We start from the raw sequence: 23,729 nt of genomic DNA, 5'->3' as shown, positions 1-23,729 counted from the left end.
TTCTCTTGAATTCTCAACTAGCCCTCTGGCAGACTGATCCTCAGGAAGGGGCGGTACAATTGTTCCCACTTGGAAAAAAAAAAAGACAATGGAAGCACTATAAAGTGATGTTGCTTCAGAGAGTCAAGACCCTTGACATCTTTGTTTAATAACATCTTTTTAAGGCAAGCTTTGTTGAACTTGCTCCGTGGTATTGGCATTTATTCCGTGGTTATGTTCACTTTGGGCCCTGAGAAGATGTAAAACTCTCCATTAGGAACTATTTCAGGTCTGTCTTATCTCAAGTACAAAACATGAAGTCCTCCAGTTTGGGGGTGGCTTAGAGCTTGTAAGGAATTTTTAAACTCCAAGATTTTCTCCTTCAACATTTAGAAGTTTCTGAAATAAATATTTTTTTAATTTTTATGCCAGTCTGGGACTTGAACTCAAGTTGGGCCTGGTTACTATCCCTGAGCTTTTGTGCTCAAGGCTAGAGCTCTACCACTCTGAGACACAGTCCACTTCAAGGGTTTTGTTTTTTGTTTTTGATATTCAATTGGAGATAAGAGTCTCGTGGGCTTTCCTATCCAGGCTGGCTTGGAAAAATGATCCTTAGATCTCAGTCTCCTGAGTAGGATTACAGGCATGAGCCACCAGCACCCAGCTGAAAGAAGTTCTTCTTACACATAATGTTATTGTTATTATTAAGATGTTGTACGTGGGGCTGGGGATATAGCCTAGCGGCAAGAGTGCCTGCCTCGGATACACGAGGCCCTAGGTTCGATTCCCCAGCACCACATATACAGTAAAAGGCCAGAAGCGGCGCTGTGGCTCAAGTGGCAGAGTGCTAGCCTTGAGCGGGAAGAAGCCAGGGACAGTGCTCAGGCCCTGAGTCCAAGGCCCAGGACTGGCAAAAAAAAAAAGATGTTGTACGTGGACGAAGATAACCTCTTTGATAATTGGTAGTGGGAAAACCAGACTTCTATATGTAGAAAACTAAAATTGTATCTCTGTCACCATATACCAATATCAACTGGAAGTGGATCAACATCAGACATGAAACTTTGGAAACTACTACAACATAGAGCAGGAGAAACATTAGAAATTTTAGGAAATTTTTTAAGAGTCCCAGGGATACAGCAAATAGGAGAGAGATTTGACGAATGGGGTTACATCAAAATAAAAAGAACACAGGTACTAAACTAGAAAGACAGCCAACAGATTGGAAGGTCTTTACCAGTAGTATATCCAAAAAAAGACCTTAAATAACTATCTTTTCTTTCAATTTTGTTTTTACTTTTTAATTGTTATTATGAAGATGATATACAGAACTGAAACAACTACCTTTTAACCCAAATTCTCTCCTTCTGTCCTCTTATTTCTTTCTCTCATTCATTTTATTTGCTTGCTTTCTTCTCTTGTTTTTGAGAAAAGGTCTTACTGTGTAGTCCAGGCTACTTGACCTCAAACTCGAAATCCTCCTGTCTCGGCCTCCCCAATGTGTACCATCATATTCAGTTTCAATTTTTCTTAAATCCTTAAAACTTGTTTTACCAAGTCAGTGCCAAAAAAGGTCTAGATGTCCTTTCCCATATGAGTAAACAAATTTCCAAGTGTAGAGTGAAAGCATTAATATAGAATTGATCCATATTTCTGTTTCCAACTGCAAATTCACACATTTAGCTCAGTTGACCTGCATGCACACATGCTTCCTACCTGAATAATGATGGTGAGGCTCTTGGGAGCTTTTTAAGAAGGCCGAGATGCCTGAAATTACAGGACAGATTGGCATTTTAATTAGTTAGCTTGAGATAAATACACACATATGAAGATATTGCCTTCAAAGTTATTCTTGACCAGGTTAATCAGAACGACTTCTTGGTGTTCAAAAAAAAAAAAAAAAGCTTTCCTAATATCTTTAACCACAATATTGCACATGGTATCCTGACAGCTTCTACTCATCAATGTAATATCTCCAAACACATTTATATAGGGAATTGAAGAAAGACAGGTAATATTAGCCTCCAAGATGAATTTCCTCTGAACCAATTATACCGCTGGGTACCAGAAGGTACTTCTCTGCCTATCACAGTTCATGACACTCCAGAAGCTTGATTCTCTCAGCTCCCTGCCAAGATGCACTACCCCCATAAAGGCATTATAAATGCCAAGTTATCAGCATTACCTCATGGACCTGAAATAATGACAAAATGATGGAAATGTATTAAGATTAGATACCAGAAACAAAGGAGAGATGGATAATATACCGGGGGTCGGGGGAGATGGCTGTGTTTGGCTGCACACGACTGCTAGGAAAAATTCCTCTAAGTTTAACTCATTCTCTTCCATATGCTCCACATCTAAATTACAAGACTCCAGAGAATGCCTTTGCAACCATTTTGCCACTTTATTTAAAAAAATCAAAATTAAATTGGAGAAACTTTAGTCTCATAGTATCAACTGTTATCTACCTAGTAAGCAGCATGATGAGCTGGGTTACACACACACATCCCCCTGGCTTCTTGTTACTAGGTAAGTGAAGGGGCAAGCATTCTTTGAGAGTTCATAGCAAAATAAATAAATAAACCACAGTAAGATCAGCAAATTCTTTCAGCAATCAAATGTGTGTTTTCAGTACCCACTATGGGTTATGAGAAGCAAATCAGGTGAAACTCCTGCCCTAGAGAAAAATAAATGTAATATGCTACATTAAAAAGACAGAAGGGGAAAAAAGAAGACAGAGGACTGCCCAGATACTAATGGTTCACGTCTATAATCCTAGCTATTTAGAAGGCTGAGATCTGAGGGTTGCAGTTTGAAGCCAGCCTGGACAAGAAAGCCTGTGAAACTTTTATCTCCAATTAACCACCAAAAAAATAAAGAAAAAGAAAAGTGAGAAGTGGAGCTGTGGTTCAAGTGCTCAAGTGGTAGCCTTAGCTAAAGAAAAAAAAACCTCAGGGACAATGTCCCAGGCCTTGAATTCAAGCCCCAGAAATACATTAATTCTATAGTGGTAGAAGCTTTATAGACAGTGGACTATTCATACAACATCTGAATCATAAAACTGAGTTTCATTCTTGGCTTCATCACATAAAGACCTGGAAGTTGTGATTATGTTTATTCAAGTATCTACTCTATGTCAGTCCCTGGCCTATTCTCAAGGGAAAAAGTAATATCAAATGAATAAAGCCTCTGGCTGTGGAGCTTGTTTCCAGTTGCCCTATTGAAACTATACAAAAGATGCCTTCTATAAACAATATAGTGAGGGCTCTTAATTAATAATGGTTTTTTTAATGACAGTAAGTGTCCAGGCATGGTGGCCCTTGCTATTCAGAAGGTGGAAGTAGCAGCTCATGCTGGCTCCAACCAAAGCATGAGACTTCATCTGAAAAACAAACTAAAAGCAAACAAGAAGTCCTGAGTTCATTCTGAGCACCATGCACACAAAAACAAACTAACAATAAAAACTGTCAGAGAGTAGAAATAAGATCAATGAGCTTACCCTCCTTCATAAAGAAAAAAAAAATGGGAAAACTTCAGTCAAAAACAAGTATTTAAAATATTTCAGCCCAAACAGTCTTGATTTATCTGAGAAAGGAGAGTCAATTCTATTTATCTAATAAATTTTCTACTGGATACAGTGACAAAAACCATAAATTAAAACCTACACAAGACTCAGCAGGTCAGTGAACCCCACCAGTAATATAGTAAAAATAAAAAATAAAATACAAATAAAAACTTACTGTCATCTCCACTTGAACTTTGCCTCCTGTTTGGAGGTAAAAAGAAATGAAATTATGACCAAATGAAAGAAATGCTTGAGACAGAAACAACAATTAATATGCATGTATAATTACCCAATAGCAAATGACAACTAAATAATACGTGAAAGTACCTATTACATTATATTCATACTTTTATCAGTACAGAAATGTATGGACCTACAACTATGTTCATAGAAAATGAAACACCTGTGGTCACTGTATACAATTTTGGTACACTGGATAATGTATATATGTTTATCTGAATTAGGGAAGAGAAAGAAAATTGAGGGTGGGTGTAACAAATATGACAAGAAATGTACTTACTACCTTATTATGTAACTGTACCCCCTCTCTACATCACCTTGTTTATAAAATTTAATTTAAAAAAAAGAAAACGAAACACCACCTATGCACTTAAGTCACTTGCTAATTGAGAAGCAGTTGTTGTTTTTTTCTTTAATTTGCTATGTGATCACACAACATATATAAGATTCAACTGTGTTTGTGTTGTTTTGGATCAATTAGACTAAGGGGTTACTGAACTATGCAAAGTAGATGCCTACAAATGAGTATGTGAATGTCTCTGGACAAGCCTACAAATCAGTTTCATTAGCCCACGTGGCCCCTAAATGTTCAAAAGCTGGAATTAGCTCTCTTTAAATTGTAACTTGCCCTGCTCAAGTGCACAAACGGCCATGGGCAAGTCTGAATAAATGCATTCAAACAATATCTCCAGTATTTAAGGTCCTTAGGGAAGAAAGTACAATTACAATTATTGTTTAATTTCATGCTGCAATAACCCACCACTCTGCATGAACATAAACTACTGAACCTTTGGGAAAAGAAAGTCATGAGTCCTCTAAGTCTAGAGGCAGGCTAGCAGGGCAGCTGGGATGGCAGCTCCTGAGAAAGGCTGTCTCCAACAAAGCTTATGACCATACATTGAGAAACACCTTCTACCTGCTAAGCACCAATTGTTTTTTCTGTAGAGTAGATGATTTGGAATTATGCCCCTTGTCGTTATATGGAAAACTCCAGAAAACAGTATAAACAAAATGGGACCCTCAGCAGGATGCAGTGTTGTACACCTGTACTCCCAGCTACAGGGGAGACAGTGATGGTAAAACTACTTAGGCCTAGGAGTTCAAGACTAGGCTAGGCAATATAGCAAGACCATTTCTCTTGAACAAATAGAAGTAAAAATAAAATAGAATCATGTTTGCTTTGTTTTCAAATTTTATTTCTCTGAACAAATAAAATTCCAGGACAATACTCAACTCTATGACCAGGTGAGCTTTCCATAAATTCGTTGTATCTCCAATCTACCTTCTCTCTGTCCCAGTTCTGTCTAGAGTTACTAGTTTGACAACTCAGTAAAAATGCTAGAAAGAAATGACAAGGGAAGGGAAGGTTCACCATCCTTAGGTCTCTGGTCCAAAGGTAGTGAGTGGTCTCAACTGATTGTTCCCAGTCAGTTTCAGATTGAATTGCTACAAGACAAGGAATATTCCCTTTCTAGAGGGGTTTGATGTCTGGGAGACTTAAGAGACATGAGAAGTTGGAGGTTGGGTTCCTTTGGGTTTTGGCAGTTTGGGTTGGGGGGAGAGCAAGAAGCAAACAGAAAGTGAGGGAAGGGGTCCAGCAACTCCTGACATCATCCCTTCCGGGGTTTCCACATCATAGCACAAGGTTCACTGAAAGGAAATCGCCACATGGTTCAGGCAGAAAAGAGTTTTTTTGGGAAGCAGCATACTGCCTCAAGAACAAGATTGACCGAAGGTGCAGGGGATACAAGGGACTCAGTGGAAAGGAAAGGGGAGGGAAAGAGGAAAAGGGGAAAGGGGCTAGGGAAGTGAAGAAAAAGGCTGCAAGAGGAGGAACTAATGATGAAGATTACTGTACAGGAAGAGGGCAGGAAGGAGGCAAGGCTGCAGCCTGGGGCACCTCCCACTGCACCAGGTGTGCCTGTTAGGGGGCAGGGACTTCTAGGGAAGGGACCATGTGTTCACCAAGGGAGAACCAAGGAGGGGCAGTCTTTCCCAGGGGAATCTAACTGGAAAGGAGGGAGTGAGGGAAGAAAGAAAAGAAGTGAAGGGAAAGGGAGGGGAGAGGAGGAAGTGGTAAAGGAAATACAATCAGATCCTCAGGCATTTTTTAAGGCAAGATATATTTTACTTTTTTTTCTTTTTTGCCAGTCCTGGGCCTTGAGCTCAGGGCCTGAGCACTGTCCCTGGCTTCTCTTTGCTCAAGGCTAGCACTCTGCCACTTGAGCCACAGCACAGCGCCCCTTTTGGCTGTTTTCTATATATGTGGTACTGGGGAATCAAACCCAGGGCTTCATGTGTATGAGGCAAGCGCTCTTGCCACTAGGCCATATTCCCAGCCCTTATTTTACTTTTTTTTTTTTTATTTAATTTGCGGGTCCTTGGACTTAAACTGATAGGGCTTAGATGCTGTTCCCTGTTTTTTTAGTGCTCAAGGCTAACATTCTACCACTTGAGCAACAGCTCCACTGCTGGCTCTTTTGGTAGTTTATTAGAGATAAGAGTCTCTAGGACTTTCCTGTCCAGGCTGGCTTGGAACCACAATCCTCAAACCTCAGCTTTTCTGAATAGCAAGGATTACAAGCATGCGGCACTGGTGCCACGCATCTCTTTTTTAAATTTGAAGTAGTTGGACAAAAGGGTTTCATTCAAACAATCTTATTTTTACTCTTTAATACAAGTTTACAATCTCACTTGGTTGCAAAAGTAATTGCTATTTTCTCTGTGTATGTGTGCATTTAACAGTATAAAGGGAAATATTTAATTACTCTTCATGAACATGTTTTATTACAGTATGTTTAAAAGGGACTCAGGTGAGATCTTGTTTCCAGAAACTGAAACACTTAGAGAATACTTTTTTCATTCTTGTGAATAATGTGCATGTGTGTGCGCGCGCGTGTGTGTACAAAGTTGACCTTTCTTCCTAATCAGAACAAAAAAAAAATCCAAAGTTTATTTTATTTTTGTCTGAGTACTCAGGACCTAGACACTGTCCCTAGGCTTTTTGGTCCAAGGCTGGTACTCTACCACTTAGCGACAGCTCCACTTTGTGGCTTTTTGCAGAATACTTGAAGATAAGCATCTTTCAGACTTTCCTGCTGGGCCTGGCTTTGAACCAGGTTCCTCAAATCTTAGTCTCCTGAGTACATCGGATTTAAAGTGTGAGCCACCAGCACCTGGCTATTCCAGACTCCTTTAAAAATACTCACAGAAGGTTCCTTCTGAGGTTGCTGCTCCAGGAGCTCCACGAGGAGTTTTCAGACAGATTCTGAGCCAAAAATAAAAGAAAAAGGCATGACATGTGTTCCCATTGCACCCCTCCCCAGATGCCAGGAATGCATACGCAAAACACAGGCCTTTCTCTTTCCTCCAGCTCAGGATTCCCTCCCAACCAACTAAACCTAAGCTAGGAAAATATATCAAGTCAGGGCACTATCAGAATAACCTAATACATGATGGACTTTGGCAGCATGAAATCACTTTTATGGGAAAATGAAAAAGAAATGTAACATATGGAGGATTTTGCCAAAGACCAAGCATACAAGGTCAGTTAAGACCTGAAAGATGGAATTAAGATCCCCATATCACATCACGGATAGAAGATCTTAACTAGTGATTATGAATATGCAAATAGCATTGCCTGGCGTCTACTTTATTCTGTGTCCTATTTATTTAAGTAATATTTTTAAAGAGATAGTAAATTCTGGGCATTATGCTAGGGTTTTTCCCAGGGAATTACCTTTCTTTTTCCTAGTGAATCTCATAAGGATATTAAGGGCCATGAAGGCCAAAGAAATGTAATCAAGTTCAGTGTCATGTACAAAAATGTTTTATTAAAAACTTTCAAAATATTTTTACCTCTTGAGACTGTCTCATATAATTTCTATCTTGTACAGCATGCTGTTGAATTTCTTTAGTCTTCATTTTCTGATATATAAAAGGTTCTAAACCTTGATTTTAAAAAAGGAAGAGAAAAATCAGAAAATACATGAACATGTGTTACTTACAAATCATATTTCCCAAAGTGAAAAATCAGAAAAAGTTTAACTTGAGTAAAGTCAGCTCTTTCTTGCTTTTCTAGATAGCTTTCCCATGTCTCCTTTACCTATCTTTCTCACGTGATTTGAAGCTATGTACTTCAATTCTATTCTTCCAGTTACTTTGATGTATAATAACTTATATTTCTCCATCAAAGTCAAAAATTAAGTGATCTATAATGGTTCCTTTTGTAAAGTGAAAACTTTACTAAGTTTTTATATTCTCCCTCTCCTGCACAATAGCCTATACTTTATTTAAAATAGATTCAATTTTCAGTTATAGTTAGAAATCCTTCCTTAGTGACTACACCAAACATCTTAGTAGACTTTAGTTATAGTTAGAAATCCTTCTTTAGTAACTACACCAAACATCTTAGTAGACTAAACAAAAAAAGAAAGAAAGAAATGCTATTAGATAGATTCAATTTTCACTCTTTTCTTATAAAGGATAAAGAGGATCATTATTGTCATTACTTTAAAATGTTTTTTTCATCTGCAGGTCCTAAGGATTGAACTCAGGGCCTGGGTGTTTATCCCTAAGCTCTTTTACTTAAGGCTAGAGCTCTATCCCTTGAGACAGTTTCATTTCCAGTTTTCTGGTGATTAACTGGAGATAAGAGTCTCTCAGAGGGCTGGGAATATGGCCTAGTGGCAAGAGTGCTTGACTCATATATATGAAGCCCTGGGTTCAATTCCCCAGCACCACATATACAGAAAATGGCCAGAATTGGTTCTGTGGCTCAAGTGGCAGAGTGTTAGCCTTGAGCAAAGAGAAGCCAGGGACAGTGCTCAGGCCCTGAGTCCAAGGCCCAGGACTGGCAAATTAAAAAAAAAGAAAAAAAAGAGTCTCACAGACTTTCTAGCCTGGGCTGGCTTCAAATTTTGATCCTCAGATCTCAGCCTCCTGAGTAGCTAGGATTATAGACATGAGCCACTGGCTCCCAGCTAAATCATAATGTCCTTCTTTAAAAAGATAGCAATTAAAATAACAGTAAAACTTCCTTATCAAAAGGAAAAGTTTTAAAGTTCTGATCACTGCTGTCATTCTGTTCATAACCTGCCCTCTTCTTATAATAGTTTACATTCTGTGACTGGTTCATTGCTTCTGTTCCCAACTGCTTGACCAGTTTGGGGTCCTCTGAAAATGCTGTTCTTAAGCTCCAAGGACATTTCTTTTTTTTTCCAAATTTTTATTATCAAACTGATTTACAGGGAGGTTACAGTTTCGTATGTTAGGCATTGGATACATTTCTTGTACTGTTTGTTACCTTGTCCCTCACAGAGCAACACTACATGTGGGCTGTAGTAAATAAGCAATGATAAGTCAAACCTCCAACTTCTGCCTAAAGTTCTTTAACAGTGTCACATGAACCTTAAAAGGTCATAAAATTAGACATATTCCCTATCTCATAAATAAGACTAAATGAACACTACTTGGAGAAAAAGTCTTTTGGAATAAGAGACTATATAAATCTTAGGTGCTTTTCTTTTTTTTAAAGATCCTAATGGCTATTACTTTAAACAAATGGACTTTTGTCTCCTCTATCAAACTAACAAATACACACCGGGTGATGGTGACTCAGGTCTTTAATCCTAGATACTCAGGAGGTTGAGATCTGAGGATCCTAGTTCAAAGCCAGCCTAACGAAGGCAAGTCTATGAGACTCTTATCCACAATTAATTACCGAAAAGCTGAAAATAGAGCTTCAGATCAAGTGGTATAGCAAAAAACGCTCAGGGACAGTGCCCAGGTTCTGAGGTCAAGCCCCAGGATGGACACACACATATACACACACAAACGCACACACATACACACATGCTCACATACACACACTCACAAACATGGAAGTTATATCTCCTACTTCCCCCGGAGGGCATTACCATCTTCTCCTCCCTTCATCTTAGCAAGAAAGAGCAGAGCTGCGATGTAACTCAATGGTAGAACACATACCTAGCCTTGTGTTTGGACTCCAGCACCATAAGCAGAAAACTTATGGTTTAAAGAGTAGACCCTGCCAGAGTTTCAGGATACAAGACTGCCTATGCTGGCACTTACTTATCTGGCTAAATTTGGAGACTGTCAGCCACTTCTTGCTGTACTCCTCTTCTGAGATGTTTTTTTCTCCCAGATCAGAATTTAATTGGTCACTTTGGCAGCAGGGGTTGACTGTGATGACCTGGAGAAGAAAGTCACTCGTTGGAGCATGGCGACATTAGTATGAGACCATTCTGAATCACATTCACTGCAGCACCCCAGTGGCAAGTCTGAAGAAAACACAGGCTGAGAATTTGAATCCCTTCACCCAGGCTGGCAAGAAGAAACATCTATCCCTGGATTTGTCATCAAAGTCTGATAAAGAAATAGGGAATAGAACAATTCATCCGGGGGCCAGTCCCCAGTGGCTCAATGCCTGTAATCCTAGCTACTCAAGAGGCTGAGATCTAAGGATCATGGTTCAAAGCCAGTCCAGGCAGGAAAGACTGTAAGACTTTTATTTCCAAATAAATACCAAGAGGGACTGGGGATATAGCCTAGTGGTAAAGAGTGCTTACCTTGTATACATGAAGCCCTGGGTTCAATTCCCCAGCACCACATATACAGAAAACGGCCAGAAGTGGCGCTGTGGCTCAAGTGGCAGAGTGCTAGCCTTGAGCAAAAAGAAGCCAGGGACAGTGCTCAGGCCCTGAGTCCAAGCCCCAGGACTGGCAAAAAAATATACCAAAAAGCTGGAAGTGTAGGTTTGGCTCTAGCCCTGAGCAGATAAAGCTAAGTGACAGCACGCAGATCCTGGGTTCAAGCACCAGTATTGGCACAGGAAAAAAGAAAAAGAAGACACCAAAGCTCAGGGAAATAGGACCTGGATTGAAACCACAAATCACCTTCAGAACCACTATTCAGTAAGGAGGATTCAGAAGGAGGATTTGAATATCTAATGAGTTCCAAGGACTGGAGACTATTATTTTGAGAACAATGAGCAGAAAGGGAAGGAAATGGTACAGACTTAAAACATCTGTAATGGAATTCTAGCCCTGTCAGTTATGGGAACTTGGGCAAATCGTTCAATATCTCTGTGTTTCCCTTTCTCCAACACTGAAATAATCAATAGCCAATAAAATGCCCTATGTTTCCCAAAGACAGAAAACAAATTAGGTAAATTGCTACACTTCGTATCTTAATAGGCAAATGTAAGCTTCAGTACTTGAGCACAGTCAACTGATTCCTAGTTGAACTCAGGGCATATGAAGTATTCTAAAACTTAATCTTTTACATACTTTTTTTGTCCATATGCTGGTCCTTGGGCTTGAACTCAGGGCCTAGGTTCTGTTGTCTTTTAGCTTTTTTACTCAAGGCTGGTGCTCTACCATTTGAGCCACAGCTCCACTTCTGGCTTTTTGGTGACTAATTGGAGATGAGAGTCCCACCAACTTTACTGCCCTAGCTGGCTTTGAATCACAATCCTCAGATCTCAATGTCCTGAGTACTAGGATTACAGGAGTGAGTTACTGGCACTAGGCTTTACATGCATTTGTGTAGGATCAGTAGTAGCTCATGGCATTTTCCCTGAGAGAAAAGACTTTGTTATCAATGGAAATCTCCTCCTCATGGTGATTTTACATAACTGACTCAATACATTTTTTTTTTTTTTTTTGCCAGTCCTAGTCCTTGGACTCACGACCTGAGCACTGTCCCTGGCTTTTTTTTTTTTTTTTTTTTTTTTTTTTTGCTCAAGGTTAGCACTCTGCCACTTGAGTCACAGCGCCACTTCTGTATATGTGGTGCTGGGGAACCGAACCCAGGGCTTCAAGTATACGAGGCAAGCGCCCTTGCCACTGGGCCATATCCCCAGCCTCAGCCCTCAATACTTTTTCTTTGCTTGTGCTTTTCAGCCTAAAGGAAACTGAGGCAATTTTTTAAGCATCCAGATTACTCTTAGGAAAAACAAGTGCAAAATAGAAAAATGAAGCAAGAGATTAAAACCATGAAAGCAAATTCTTTCAAAATTGCCAGTTCAGATCAAGATTCCCAAACGATATATATTTTTATATATACTTATATTTTCATATATACATGTGAACATAAAAAATATATAATATACATATGTATATAAATATACATACATATGAGACATGTATATGTTCATATATATATTTATATAGGAAAATCATTGAATAAAAATGAAAACAATAGGGGCTGGGAATATGGCCTAGTGGCAAGAGTGCTTGCCTCCTACACATGAAGCTCTCAGTTCGATTCCCCAGCACCACATATATGGAAAACAGCCAGAAGGGGCGCTGTGGCTCAAGTGGCAGAGTGCTAGCCTTGAGCGGGAAGAAGCCAGGGACAGTGCTCAGGCCCTGAGTCCAAGGCCCAGGACTGGCCAAAAAAAATGAAAACAATATATCAGAATTTATAGAATAGAACTAAGTCATTTCTTAGAGGAAATTTTGGAGAACTAAATAGCCATATTAGTAAAGAAGAAAGTCCCAAATCACTGACCAAAGTTTCTAACCTACAAACTCAAGAGAAGAGCAAGACAAACCAAAGAAAACAGCACAAAAGGAAATCTTACAGATCAAAAGCCAGTGGTAGAGAAAACAATGCAAATTTGGGGGGAGGGTTGAGTTTGGGTTTGGAATTTATTTATTTATATATTTATTTATTTATGACTCTGTTTGCTTGACAGTACTGGGCTTGAACTCAGGGCCTTGAGCTCTAGCTCTTTTTTTTTTTTTTTTTTTTTTTTTTGCACTCAAGGCTGGTGCTTTATCACTTGGGCCACAGCTTATTTCTGGCTTCTTGATAGTTAATTGGAAGTTAAGAGTCTCACTGACTTTCCTGCCAGGGCTAGCTTCAAATCCTAATTATCAGATCTCAGCCTCCTGAGTAACTAGGACTACTAAGCATGAGCCACCAGTCATTGCTCAGTATAAATGTTTTTCTACATGAACATATAAATTAGTTGAAGTCCATGCAACTCTGATCACACATACACACACACACACACACACACACACACACACACACACACACACACACACACAAGTAAACACAGCCACAAACAAATATATAGATAAAGATACTCAGGAAAGGCAGGTCAACTGCCCAAAACCAAAACACTGAACACAGTCCACTTACTGGCACTTGTAGGGCTTGAGCTTTTGTCTTTCTCTTTGACAGTCTTCTATCCTTGGTTAGTATCTTTGCTTTGATCCATGATGACCCTGTCTCAGAGGATCTTGAATGTCCTACAAGGAAATTGGTTTCTATGAGAGAGGTGAAGGTAGTATATAGAAAGGAGATGGTGTAAACCAACTGATTAACTCCTGGGGGGTGAGGGAAATGGGGAGGGGGGAATGAGAGAGGAGGTAACAAGTTGGATAAGAAATGTACTCACTGCCTTACATATGAAACTTTATCCCATCTGTACATCACTTTGGCAAGAAAGAAATTTTTTTAAAAAAAGAAAGGAGATTTGGGATGTTTGTGAGTTTGGGGAACTGAGCTCAGGGTTTTCCACTTGCTAGGCAAGCACTGTACACTTGAGCCACATCCTCATCTGTAATGTTGTTCAATGGAAAAGATGAGAGAATGGGAAGAATTACACCCATTCTAAAAATGGAGGGCAGAGTGTGGTAGTTCACACTTGTAAGCCCAGTCTGGAGGCAGAGATGAGATAATAGTGTTTCAAGACTGTCCCCAGGGGCTGGGACTATGGCCTAGTGGTAAAGTGCTCGTCTCGTATACATGAAGCCCTAGATTCGGTTCCTCAGCACCACACATATAGAAAAAAAGCCAGAAGTGGCGCTGTGGCTCAAGTGGCAGAGTGCTAGCCTTGAGCAAAAAGAAGCCAAGGACAGTGCTCAAGCTGCGAGTTCAAGCCCCAGAACTGGCATTAAAAAAAAAAAAAAAAAAAAAACAAAGACTGTCCTCAGGCATAGTTAGTGTGAAACCCTATCTGCAAAGCAAGGTAAAAGCAAAAAGACTGGGGCGTGGTTCAAGTGGTAGAGCATTTACCTAGCAAGCTCAAGGCCTTGAGCCCAATTCCCAGTACTGGGGTGAGGGGAGGGTGAAGGGGGGAGGACCAATGCAAAAGACTGATTTTTAAAAATGTTCATTATTGGAGTCTCACACCTATAATCTTAGCTACTCAGGAGGCTGAAATCTGAAGACTGAAATTTGAAGCCAGACCATGCAGAAAAGTCCATGGGACACTTATTTCCAATTAACCACCAAAAAGCCAGAAGCAGAGCTGTGATTCAAGTGGTAGAGAGCCAACCTTGATCACAAGCACTAAGAAAGCACCCAGGGCCCTGAAGTCAAGGCCCAGGATAAGCACAGACACAAAAACTTTTACTCCTTACTTTTAATCTTACAGAACTTCATCAGCTTCTCCTTCTTGTGGAATCTAAAACTATGGCTCCGAATGAGGGATCGGTGTCTGCGGAAAGGATTGATACAGAAGGATATGTTGGGTCGGAGCCATGGGCCGGAGTCCTCGGAGCAGTCATTACTCCAGGCCAGTCTTGTGGAGTTATCCAAGAGTGTTCCACCTCCAGTGTGCACTGAGCTTTGTGATTTGCTCTGTGTGGAGTCACTGGAACAAGTGGAAGGCAAGCAGGATTGCCATTGTCTTGTGAGACTCAACACACCAGACTCATCACCTTCCGAAAACGCCCAGTTGACGTATCCCACTCGGCTATGCGCGGGCGTGCTATTAGCTTGGGAAGGGAGTGACCTCATTGCTCTGGATGGTACTTGCTCCATCTCCTCTTGTTCATCCAACACCTGAGGCATCATCTCCTGCTGCTTTTCAGGGTCAGCCACTGATACTTGGTTAGAGACCCCAAGGGTTTTCTCAGGCAGGTGAACAGGGACCTTGCTCTTGGACACCTGGTCCATTCCGGGCATATCTGCTTCTACATAGGGGTTGCACAGAGGTGAGACAGCTTCTGTAGACACAAGACATTGCTTTGAATAAGAGGGGACCAGGAGAAACTGGCCATACTTAGAGGGTGCTTGCCTGTTTGAGGACACCCCAGAAGCAATTGTGCTTTTTTCTGTTTCTTGCTCCACTTGGCCATCTCTTCCATTGGAGGTCTCTTTTGGAGTGGGAGTAATCTCAAGAAAGGACCCCCTCTGTGGTCTGGGGGGAAGCTGGCTTCTCATTAGACTCCGCAGCAAAGAGGGGGGCATGCTATAATACTGGAATTTCTTCCCTTCAGAGATCTCAGGGCTGCTGAGAAACTGGGCACAGACCAAGTTGTTCCAGCTGTGAGGAAGTTTTCTGCCAGCTGAGTGCCTAGCATTCCCCAGCAGAGCCTTGTCCTCCTGCAAGCTGTCCACCACAGAGAGGACTTTCAGGGTGTCCACGGTCAGGGCGGACAGGTCCTGGAGGTGTCCCACCTGGCTGTCCAAGCTCAGCAGGGAGTCCTTGATAAAAGTCACTTTCTCATTCATTTCCTTCAGGTGGAAGTACATCTCTGTAACCCTAATGGGGAAGGGAAGGAGCAAAACCAAAACAGCACAGTAAGCCACTGGGAGGCATTCTTGCTCCTCTTCCCAGACGGGGTGGCTAAGCCTTACCTCATGTTACCTAAGCTTGCCAAAGTGAAGCTGCCCTACAGAGTAGGTAGTCTTGAGAACAGAAACAGTGTTATTAGGCAATCAGGGAAAACGCCCCTTCCCCATAGAGATTCTGCATCCTTCACTATGGCCTCGAGCAGGCCTGTATCCAAGCCTCTAGACATCCCATCACATGGCCTTCAGTAGTCAAGTATTTGGGCCTCTGAGCCTCATGTCATGGTCCACTACCCCCTGGGTGATTTGCACACATACTGAGGACTGACTGAACCCCAGGGGTATATGCTGGAATGGACAACCAATCAGAAGGGCTAAAAGATATGTGGAAAGCTTGTGCCGGCTGTATGGAGCCTCTGATTGGGCCTGGAGACTGATATGGCCTGCAGGCTGTCCAATGATCTTAACAGACACAAGGCTCTCCTAGAGACACCTTATTCATCACTACACCATATACCCCAAGCAGAGTCCTTCTGTGGGACTCCTTTCATCTAACAGGAGCTCTGCTTACCTTTTCCTTCAATAAATCTTCCCTATCCTTAGACTTCTGTAACCTTAGACTCATTCTTCAAGACCATAGAGACAAAGGACTAATATTGAGGTTTTCCGGTATCAGCCTTATCTCAGGTGAGCTCATGCCTCCTTTACTTCCAAAGAAAAAATTATGAATATTCTGTCCTAGCCCTCATTCCTGTCTAGTAGTTCAGAACCACGTTTCCTAATTTGCCAGTTTTTCCTTTAACACTCTGATAAGTAATTCCATTCCACGTCACTAATGTCTTCAACATGACAAACACTTGAATATCTCCTACGGACAAGAATTGTATGATTTTCATAGAAAAAGGACAACCTGAAGAAGATACCAAAATAAAAAGAAAAATAAGAAAGAAAGAAAAAAAAAACACCAAACCTCCAACTCTGTAGTTTTCACAAGTCCAAAACAAAATCCACTTTAAAAGATCCATACTCAGGAAAAGCCTAAGGCTAAATTTAAACATTATTGTGAATAATTTACCTTAGATTATGATGTATTTTGACTTTCCTGGCATGGTAGCACATGCTCATAATCTCAACACTTGGGAGGCTGTCCCAGAAGAATTATGAACTGAAAACCAACCTGGCCTACATACTGAGGTACTAACTCAAAAAATGTATTTAAAAAATTATGATGTCCAGCCATTGATTTGACTCATGTGAAAACAACGCATTTTCATCTGTACATGTATACAAGTAAACAACAAATAAATTGAACTAAATATATTAATTCCATTGAGGAAAATATTGACTAATACTTATCTGTAGTTATCCCTGCAAATGACTCTGATGGGGAGTAGTTTTGTTTCATGTCCCTCAAAAAAGGGGGGGCATACAAAGTGTTAGCCACAGTATCCATCATGAGACCTTATTTAGAAAGAGAATGTACAGAGGTGATGGAGTTAACATTAGGCTGAATTGCGTTCAACTAATTTACAATGGAATCCCATCTGACTGGCATGTGGAGGGAAATGTTAGCATATGCACATAGAGAGAAGACACAGGCACATGGAGGAGAGATGATGGAAAAGACAAAGGAGACAACCCCAGGGTTAGTCTGGACAGTCACAACTAGGGAACACTAAGAGTTGCCAGCAGACATCAGAAGCTAAACCAGGAATGCTGGGATCTTTTCTAGAGTTATCATGGGGAATGCAGGCTGCCAACCCCACACACAAGATTTTCAGCTTTCAGAAATGAGAGATAATAACTTTCTATGAATAGAAAAGCACCCAGTTTGGAGTACTTTCCTTCAATGATATCCTCACTCAACTTCAACAGTCCATGGATAAGCTACAAACTAAGTAAGTCTTGAAGACATAAAAGCAAATTGCATTTAAAAACATAATACAAAGTTTCCAAATAAAATCCAATCAGAAAATCCTCACCCTAGCAAATATGATTAGGGATTCAAGTAACCTCTAATAACTAAAATCTTTTCAGAACCTTTGAAGAAGTAAAAACACCCACAGAGACACGAATACTTAATTCACCAAATATGAAATACAAAAGGGAAGGAAACAAGAGAAATCATCACCCTCATTCAATTGCAGAGATAAAAATTACCATAATAGTAACTTTGTCTACATTGTAACAACATCTGTTTCCAAATAGAATTTTTTTAAAAGATTAAAACAACTCCATAGAGGCAGGAATGTAATACTGAAATACAAGATAGTTAACTTCACTATGCTAGAGCACACAAATATTTCTCACATTATTAACAGATGGAACATTATGTAGTCATTTAAAAAATCATACATTTCTGACTATTGCTTTCTTTGGCGATTTCTTTTCTTGTTTTGTTTTTGTTTTTGTTTTTGTTTGGTTTGGTGCCAGTACTGGAGCTTGAACTCACAGTCTGGGCCCTATCCCTTTAAATCTCAAAACAGAATCAGACTTCCTCCCTCTAAATCTCAAAGCATAGGAATTGAAATACTTTCCAATCCTGTCTGGAACCTCTGTAAGTAGGAATTAAGAAATAAAACAGAATCCGGCATGGTGACTGATACTTGTAACCCCAGCTACTCATGAGGCAGCAATCAAGAGAATCTTGATTTAAGGCCAGCCAAGCAATTTCTATCTCAACAAACAGTCATGGTGGATCACACCTGCAATCTCAGCTATTCAGGAGGTACAAGTAGGCAATCAAAGTCCCAGAATGGCCCTTTGCAATAGCAAGACCTTACCTGAAAAAAAAAACAAAACTAAAGCAAAAAGGACTAAGGGTATAGATCAAGTGGTAAAGCACCTGCCCAGCAAATGTGAGGCTTTGAGATCACACCCAAGTACTATCAAAGATTTTTAAAAAGAGCCAGTGGCTCATGCGTGTAATCCCAGGAAGCTGAGATCTAGGAATTGAGGTTTGATTTTCCAGCCTGGGCAGGCATATCCATGAGATTCATCTCCAGTTAACCACTAGAAAGCTGGAAGTAGAGTTGTAGCTCAAATGGTAGAATACTAGTCTTGAACTTAAAAGAGCAAGGATAACACCTAGTCCCTGAGTTCTGTTTCTGTGGCACAGAAGAAAAATGTAAGGGAATAAAGTAGTATTTTCCATTTCCATCAAATTGTACATGAATAGAATCCTTTGTTCTTTCTGTACAATTCAACTTCTGTCACTCAGTAATTCCTTAATAAACATTACTTGATCTTGCAAAGTTAGAATTAGCAAGAGTTATATGAAAAGAGCACAAACCATATTTTGTATAGCCTTTTCCAAATATGCTTAATTGGAGTCTCTCCACCAAGTACATTGAATTCAAAAATAGTGCAGTATGGATGATGGTAATGGGGCTTATCAAGACCCATTAGCAGCAGTCACATCAAACAGACACAAAGGAGACTAGCAACCATTCAACAGCCCCAGGAAATGTGTGCACATAAGGACTTGCTTCACAATCAACCAGCTTACCTCAGATAGGGTTCTTTTGCTTTTACAGATTCTTTTTTTTTTTTTTTTTTTTTTTGGTCAGTCATAGGGTTTGAACTCAGGACTTGGGCACTGTTCCTGAGTTCTTTTGTGCAAGGCTTGTGCTCTACCACTTTGAGCCATAGCTTTTTGGTAATTAATTAAAGATAAGAGTCTCATGGACTTTTCTGCCAGGGCTGGCTTTGAATCTTGATTCTCATATCCCAGCCTACTGAGTAGCTAGGATTACAGATGTGAGCCATTGGTGCCTGGCTACAGATTCTTATTTTCTAAAGTGCCTGTCCTGTGAAGCATACTTAATTATCTTCCTAGACCAACAGCTGCATTCATTTCTAGCCTCACTGTCATTCTGAATGAACTCCTGTCATTTCAGTTGCTCCTAGGTGAGATGTGAATGTAGATGGAAAATGAACATGCCACCATTGTCAGGGTGGACAAGGTCCCCGGAAAAGAGGAGAGCAGCAAGGAGAATTAGAATCATCGCCATAACCATGGCCTTGGTGCTCACTCTGGGCCAGGCATTATTCTCAAGTTCCATACCCACCATCTTACTTGGCCCACATCACAGCTCACCCCATCCTCCTGAAGAGGTTGGGTGTCAGAGCCTGGGACATGTGACTAGGTACCAAACCCATGTATCCACGCATGATATTCCATTTTAAACCCTTCAATAACCCTTTAGGGATCAACATGAATTTGTGAGAAGTAAGGTAGAGGGGCAGGACAGTCCAAGTGCATCAAGAAGTACACAGGAGCGACCACCAAGATTTCAGATGCTGGGAGCTGTTTACAGATGCTGCCCAATAAGGCTTCATGGCGAGAAAGCAATGGTATCTGGTCAGGCTAACTCTCCCTAGTTGATGCACAAAAGAGCCACTGTGTGAAAGCACTGACATTTCTCACAGTACACAATATTTCTCAAATGTGATGCTTCATGTGTAAAATGTATCAAGAGCATTACACTGCCTATGAGAAAGGGGTCTTTTATCAAAGTAGTTTTTGTTAATCTTGAATGAATCATTTTTTTCTGAAAAGTTCCTGCTTTGGCCAAACCACCTGGCTGATGGTGCACCCTTCCACAGAAGTAAATTTTCCCTTGCTGAGTTCCTGTTGGGTTGGTGTCTTCATTCCTGTGTGACACCCGAACATCCTGAACTATTTCTAAATTAGAGCTTCACAATCAAATTGAAAATTCTTTGGAGGTATCAAGATTTTTCAGAACCTACATACCCATACAACTTATAATTAATTCTCTCTTTACATACCAAGAAAAGAGGCCAAGAGAAATCCAGTGGTATATGCTTTTTTAAATTTTTTATATTATTGTCACTGTTTCTTTGGCTCTCAAGTTTTTACTCTATATTCACCTAACTTCTCATAGTTCCTTCTGCTAGTTCTCCTGGTATGCCTCCAATCAAATCTTTTTTTGTGAGTCTTCCACCCTCTAGTTCTTTCCCTCTCTCTTTTTCCTCTCCCAGTCTCTCTCCCTCTACCCCTTCCTCCATCTTTATTTTGCAATTGTTTCAGCTCCAAGAGTTTGACAATTAGCACACTGACTTTCCTCATTCAACTTCCTTTCTCTGACACAATTTTGTTTCCTATAATACATGGATATCAACTGCACTTGGCTCTCCAAATAGACAGGTCATCTTCTCATCTAGTTCTAAGTTTCTGCCAGGAATTCCATTCATATATCCAGACTTTTTTTTTTTTTGCCAGTCCTAGGGCTTGGACTCTGGGCCTAAGCACTGTCCCTGGCTTCTTTTTGCTCAAGGCTAGCACTCTGCCACTTGAGCCACAGCGCCACTTCTGGCCATTTTCTGTATATGTGGTGCTGGGGAATCAAACCCAGGGCCTCATGTATATGAGGCAGGCACTCTTGCCACTAGGCCATATCCCCAGCCCCATATCCAGACTTTTCTAAATATCTCCAGCTAAATGAGTCACATGAATCTCAAATGTGGTGATTTATGCCTGTAATCCCAGATACTTAGAAAGTAACAGTAGGAGGGTTTTAGTCCAAGGAAACAGGAAAGTCTGTGAGACTCTTATTTCCATTTATCCACCAGAAAAATGGAAGTGGTGCTGTGGCTCAAGTGGTAGAGCACTAGCCTTGAACAAAAAACTCGGGGACAGTACCCAGGTCCAGAGTTCAAGCTCCACAACCAACAACAAAAATCACCGGATTGAGCCACAGGTCACAATGATTACAGACCAGGAGCCATTTGTAACTAATCCAAACTAACATTTGGGGAGTTGGAGATTGCTGCAAAAATGACCAAGACAAGGGGAAATTATTACTGATAGACTTGAGAACACCTCTGTGTGGACTATGATAATAGTTGTCTAGGTTGCTTTGCAGAAACTAGAAGGTTCTGCTGCTTTTACTAAAACACTCTTAGGCCCAGCCTATAGGTATCTAACATGTTTCTTCATGTTATTCATGAATAAAATGGCTTGGAATCCCTGTTTTCTAACTGTCTGTCTCCTTTGCTGTCTTAATCCTGTCAGACTACTCAGCTCTTCCATGGAGACATGTCAATCATTAGAGAACCATCTGGTCCAAGAATAACTTGAGCTACTGCCTGTTGGAACTGGAATGTGTTCGGGTTTTTTCTCTCCCACCCTGAAGCTTCCTCAGCAGCTCAAGTATCTGCAGATCCTCAACCTTACCATAAGGCCCAAACCAAACCATGAAGCCAGGACACTTCTACCCAGTGATATAACCAGCAATGGCATGGACTCAGATCTTCCTGAATCAAATCACTTACCATCACACACAAGAAGGGAAATGTCTTTTGAAACCATGCCTGTGGTTAATAGACAGTCTCCAAACATCAACCCAAGGACAACACATCAAATCAAAGCCTGAGGAGTAGTGCAACCCAATCACCACCACCACCACTGTGTGGCCCATCTTGTTCATGATATATCCTTGGGTCTCATTTCTACCATTTCCATAAAGTCTTCCCACCTTAGCAGAAAGCCATGTGCCACACTGAGAAACACATCCACTATGCTTTGATCCCACTAGTTTCCTACCATGCTCTCTTCTCCAGCACACCTTCTCCTCTTTCCTCAGACTCTGAGATCTCCACACCCCACAGGCAGCATGCTTATTACTCACCTTCTCTGAGGCCTACCTAATATGGCCAGACTCACCATGCTTCCTCAGGGGACCATAACATTGCACTACCACACCTGGTGGCCCCACCTGTTGTACTCCCACTCCTTTAGACATGTCTGCAAACTCCTTACCACAAGCCTTCAGGACCAGGCTATCAAAACTAGTCCAATCCAACCTCTAACCCAATGGGGTGTCACAGCCCCATTCCTCCTCTTCCCATGACTACTTAGAATTCTTCAGAGTTCTTTTCCTTGTTTATCTTAAGTCATATGTTTGTTCTATGTGCTTCCTGAATCCCTCCATATGCACACATGAGGAAGGAAGTACTAAAAGGCCAATGACTTAGTTCTCATTCCCCACTCTGTCCCCTAGAAATGAGAACAGGCCTAGAACAAAGCAGATGTTATAATAAATACACAATGACTCATATATTCATATATACTTCCAATTGTACAGAACTAAGACCTCAGATTTGAAAATAGTTCTCTCTATACTTCTATGCAGACTAGTAGGACTGGGTTTGGATAGGAGTTTGGGAATATAAGAACACAGTCATTTTTACCTTTCTGATGTCACTCGGATCTGTTCCTCAAAACTACAATTCAGACCTTCTGCCTTCTCGTGGAAGTATTTTTCCACACATTGCTCTTCAAAGTCATGAAGCTTTTTCAGATCCTCCTTACTTAGATATAGTTCTGTGGAAATAAACATTGTACATAAGAAAGAATCCTTCTTGGCCCTTGACAGGAAGGTGATAGAGAACATACTGTGATTAGAGGTTGACCACCCATGCTTCCTGTGCTGGGAAGTTGGTCATTGGTGTGATGGTGCGGAGGTGCTGAGATGCTGGGACCTGAGCAGATGGAGAGATGAGGAGAAGCAAAGGATTAATGTAGTTCTCAAGGGATAGTGCATTAAGCCTCTGATTTCTTCCTTCCTATCTCTCCATGTGACCAACTGCTTCTCTTCTTCTTTCTCTCCGTCTTCTCAGCTTCTTCTTCCTCCATCTGTCTCTTTGTTTCTCTCTCTCCCCTATTCTCTCTTATTTCCTCTTACCTCTTATTTTGCCACTACATAATGCCATACACCATACCATGATAAAAGTGAAATACCTTCCCTGGAGCTAACTAGCTAAATACAGTTGACCCTTGAACCTTGAACTATGTAGAGGAATAGAGACACTGATACCCAAAGCATAACTTCTAATTGCTTATCAATAATAGCCTTCTAATAGCCTTATCAATAATATAAACAATTGATCAATACATATTTCATATGATACCTATATTATATATAGAGAAAATATGTGTAGAGATCACTATTTGAATTCAGTAAGAACTATACTGGATAGATGAGCTGCTGCTGTGAAAATTGGCCCCACATAGCATTTAAAACAAACACGGCCACTGAGCTCACCACCACAACGAAAGGTGGCTAAAAAATTTCCTCCATATTATAGCAGGTAATACTGTTAATAATCTGCAGTTGTGACAAGACTATCCAAAGTGAAAATTCCTATAATACAGTAATTTCACTCCTGGGCATTTACACAAGAGACTACAAACCAGGTTACAGTAAAGCCACCAGCACAACCATATCCATTGCAGTACTATTTGCTAAGCTATGGAATTAAGCCAGATGCCCCTGGATGGATGAATTGATCAAGAAAATGTACTATATATACGCATTGGTATGTTACTCAACCATTGTAAAGAATGTTATTGTGCCATTCA

General features: G+C 40.7%; 1 protein-coding gene across 5 annotated transcripts in view; it reads right to left on the bottom strand.

The window, feature by feature from the left end:
• The window catches only part of Trpm6 (transient receptor potential cation channel subfamily M member 6), a 154,230-nt gene that overhangs the window by 25,096 nt on the left and 105,405 nt on the right, over positions 1-23,729 (bottom strand). For all 5 annotated transcript variants that reach the window (XM_048332354.1, XM_048332341.1, XM_048332332.1 and 2 more), the window contains 8 exons: positions 22,559-22,691; positions 14,188-15,314; positions 12,962-13,071; positions 9,881-10,001; positions 7,646-7,737; positions 6,997-7,055; positions 3,723-3,748; positions 1,696-1,746 (listed from right to left, as the gene is read on the bottom strand). In XM_048332354.1, the coding sequence (XP_048188311.1) occupies positions 1,696-1,746; positions 3,723-3,748; positions 6,997-7,055; positions 7,646-7,737; positions 9,881-10,001; positions 12,962-13,071; positions 14,188-15,314; positions 22,559-22,691 (1,719 nt within the window). The remainder of the gene's footprint in view (positions 1-1,695; positions 1,747-3,722; positions 3,749-6,996; positions 7,056-7,645; positions 7,738-9,880; positions 10,002-12,961; positions 13,072-14,187; positions 15,315-22,558; positions 22,692-23,729) is intronic.

This window comes from Perognathus longimembris, chromosome 1 (assembly GCF_023159225.1).
Source record: "Perognathus longimembris pacificus isolate PPM17 chromosome 1, ASM2315922v1, whole genome shotgun sequence".
NCBI classification, from domain to species: Eukaryota; Metazoa; Chordata; class Mammalia; order Rodentia; family Heteromyidae; genus Perognathus; species Perognathus longimembris.
Note: the sequence above shows the minus strand (reverse complement) of the source record. Positions and strands in the feature narration are given on the sequence as shown.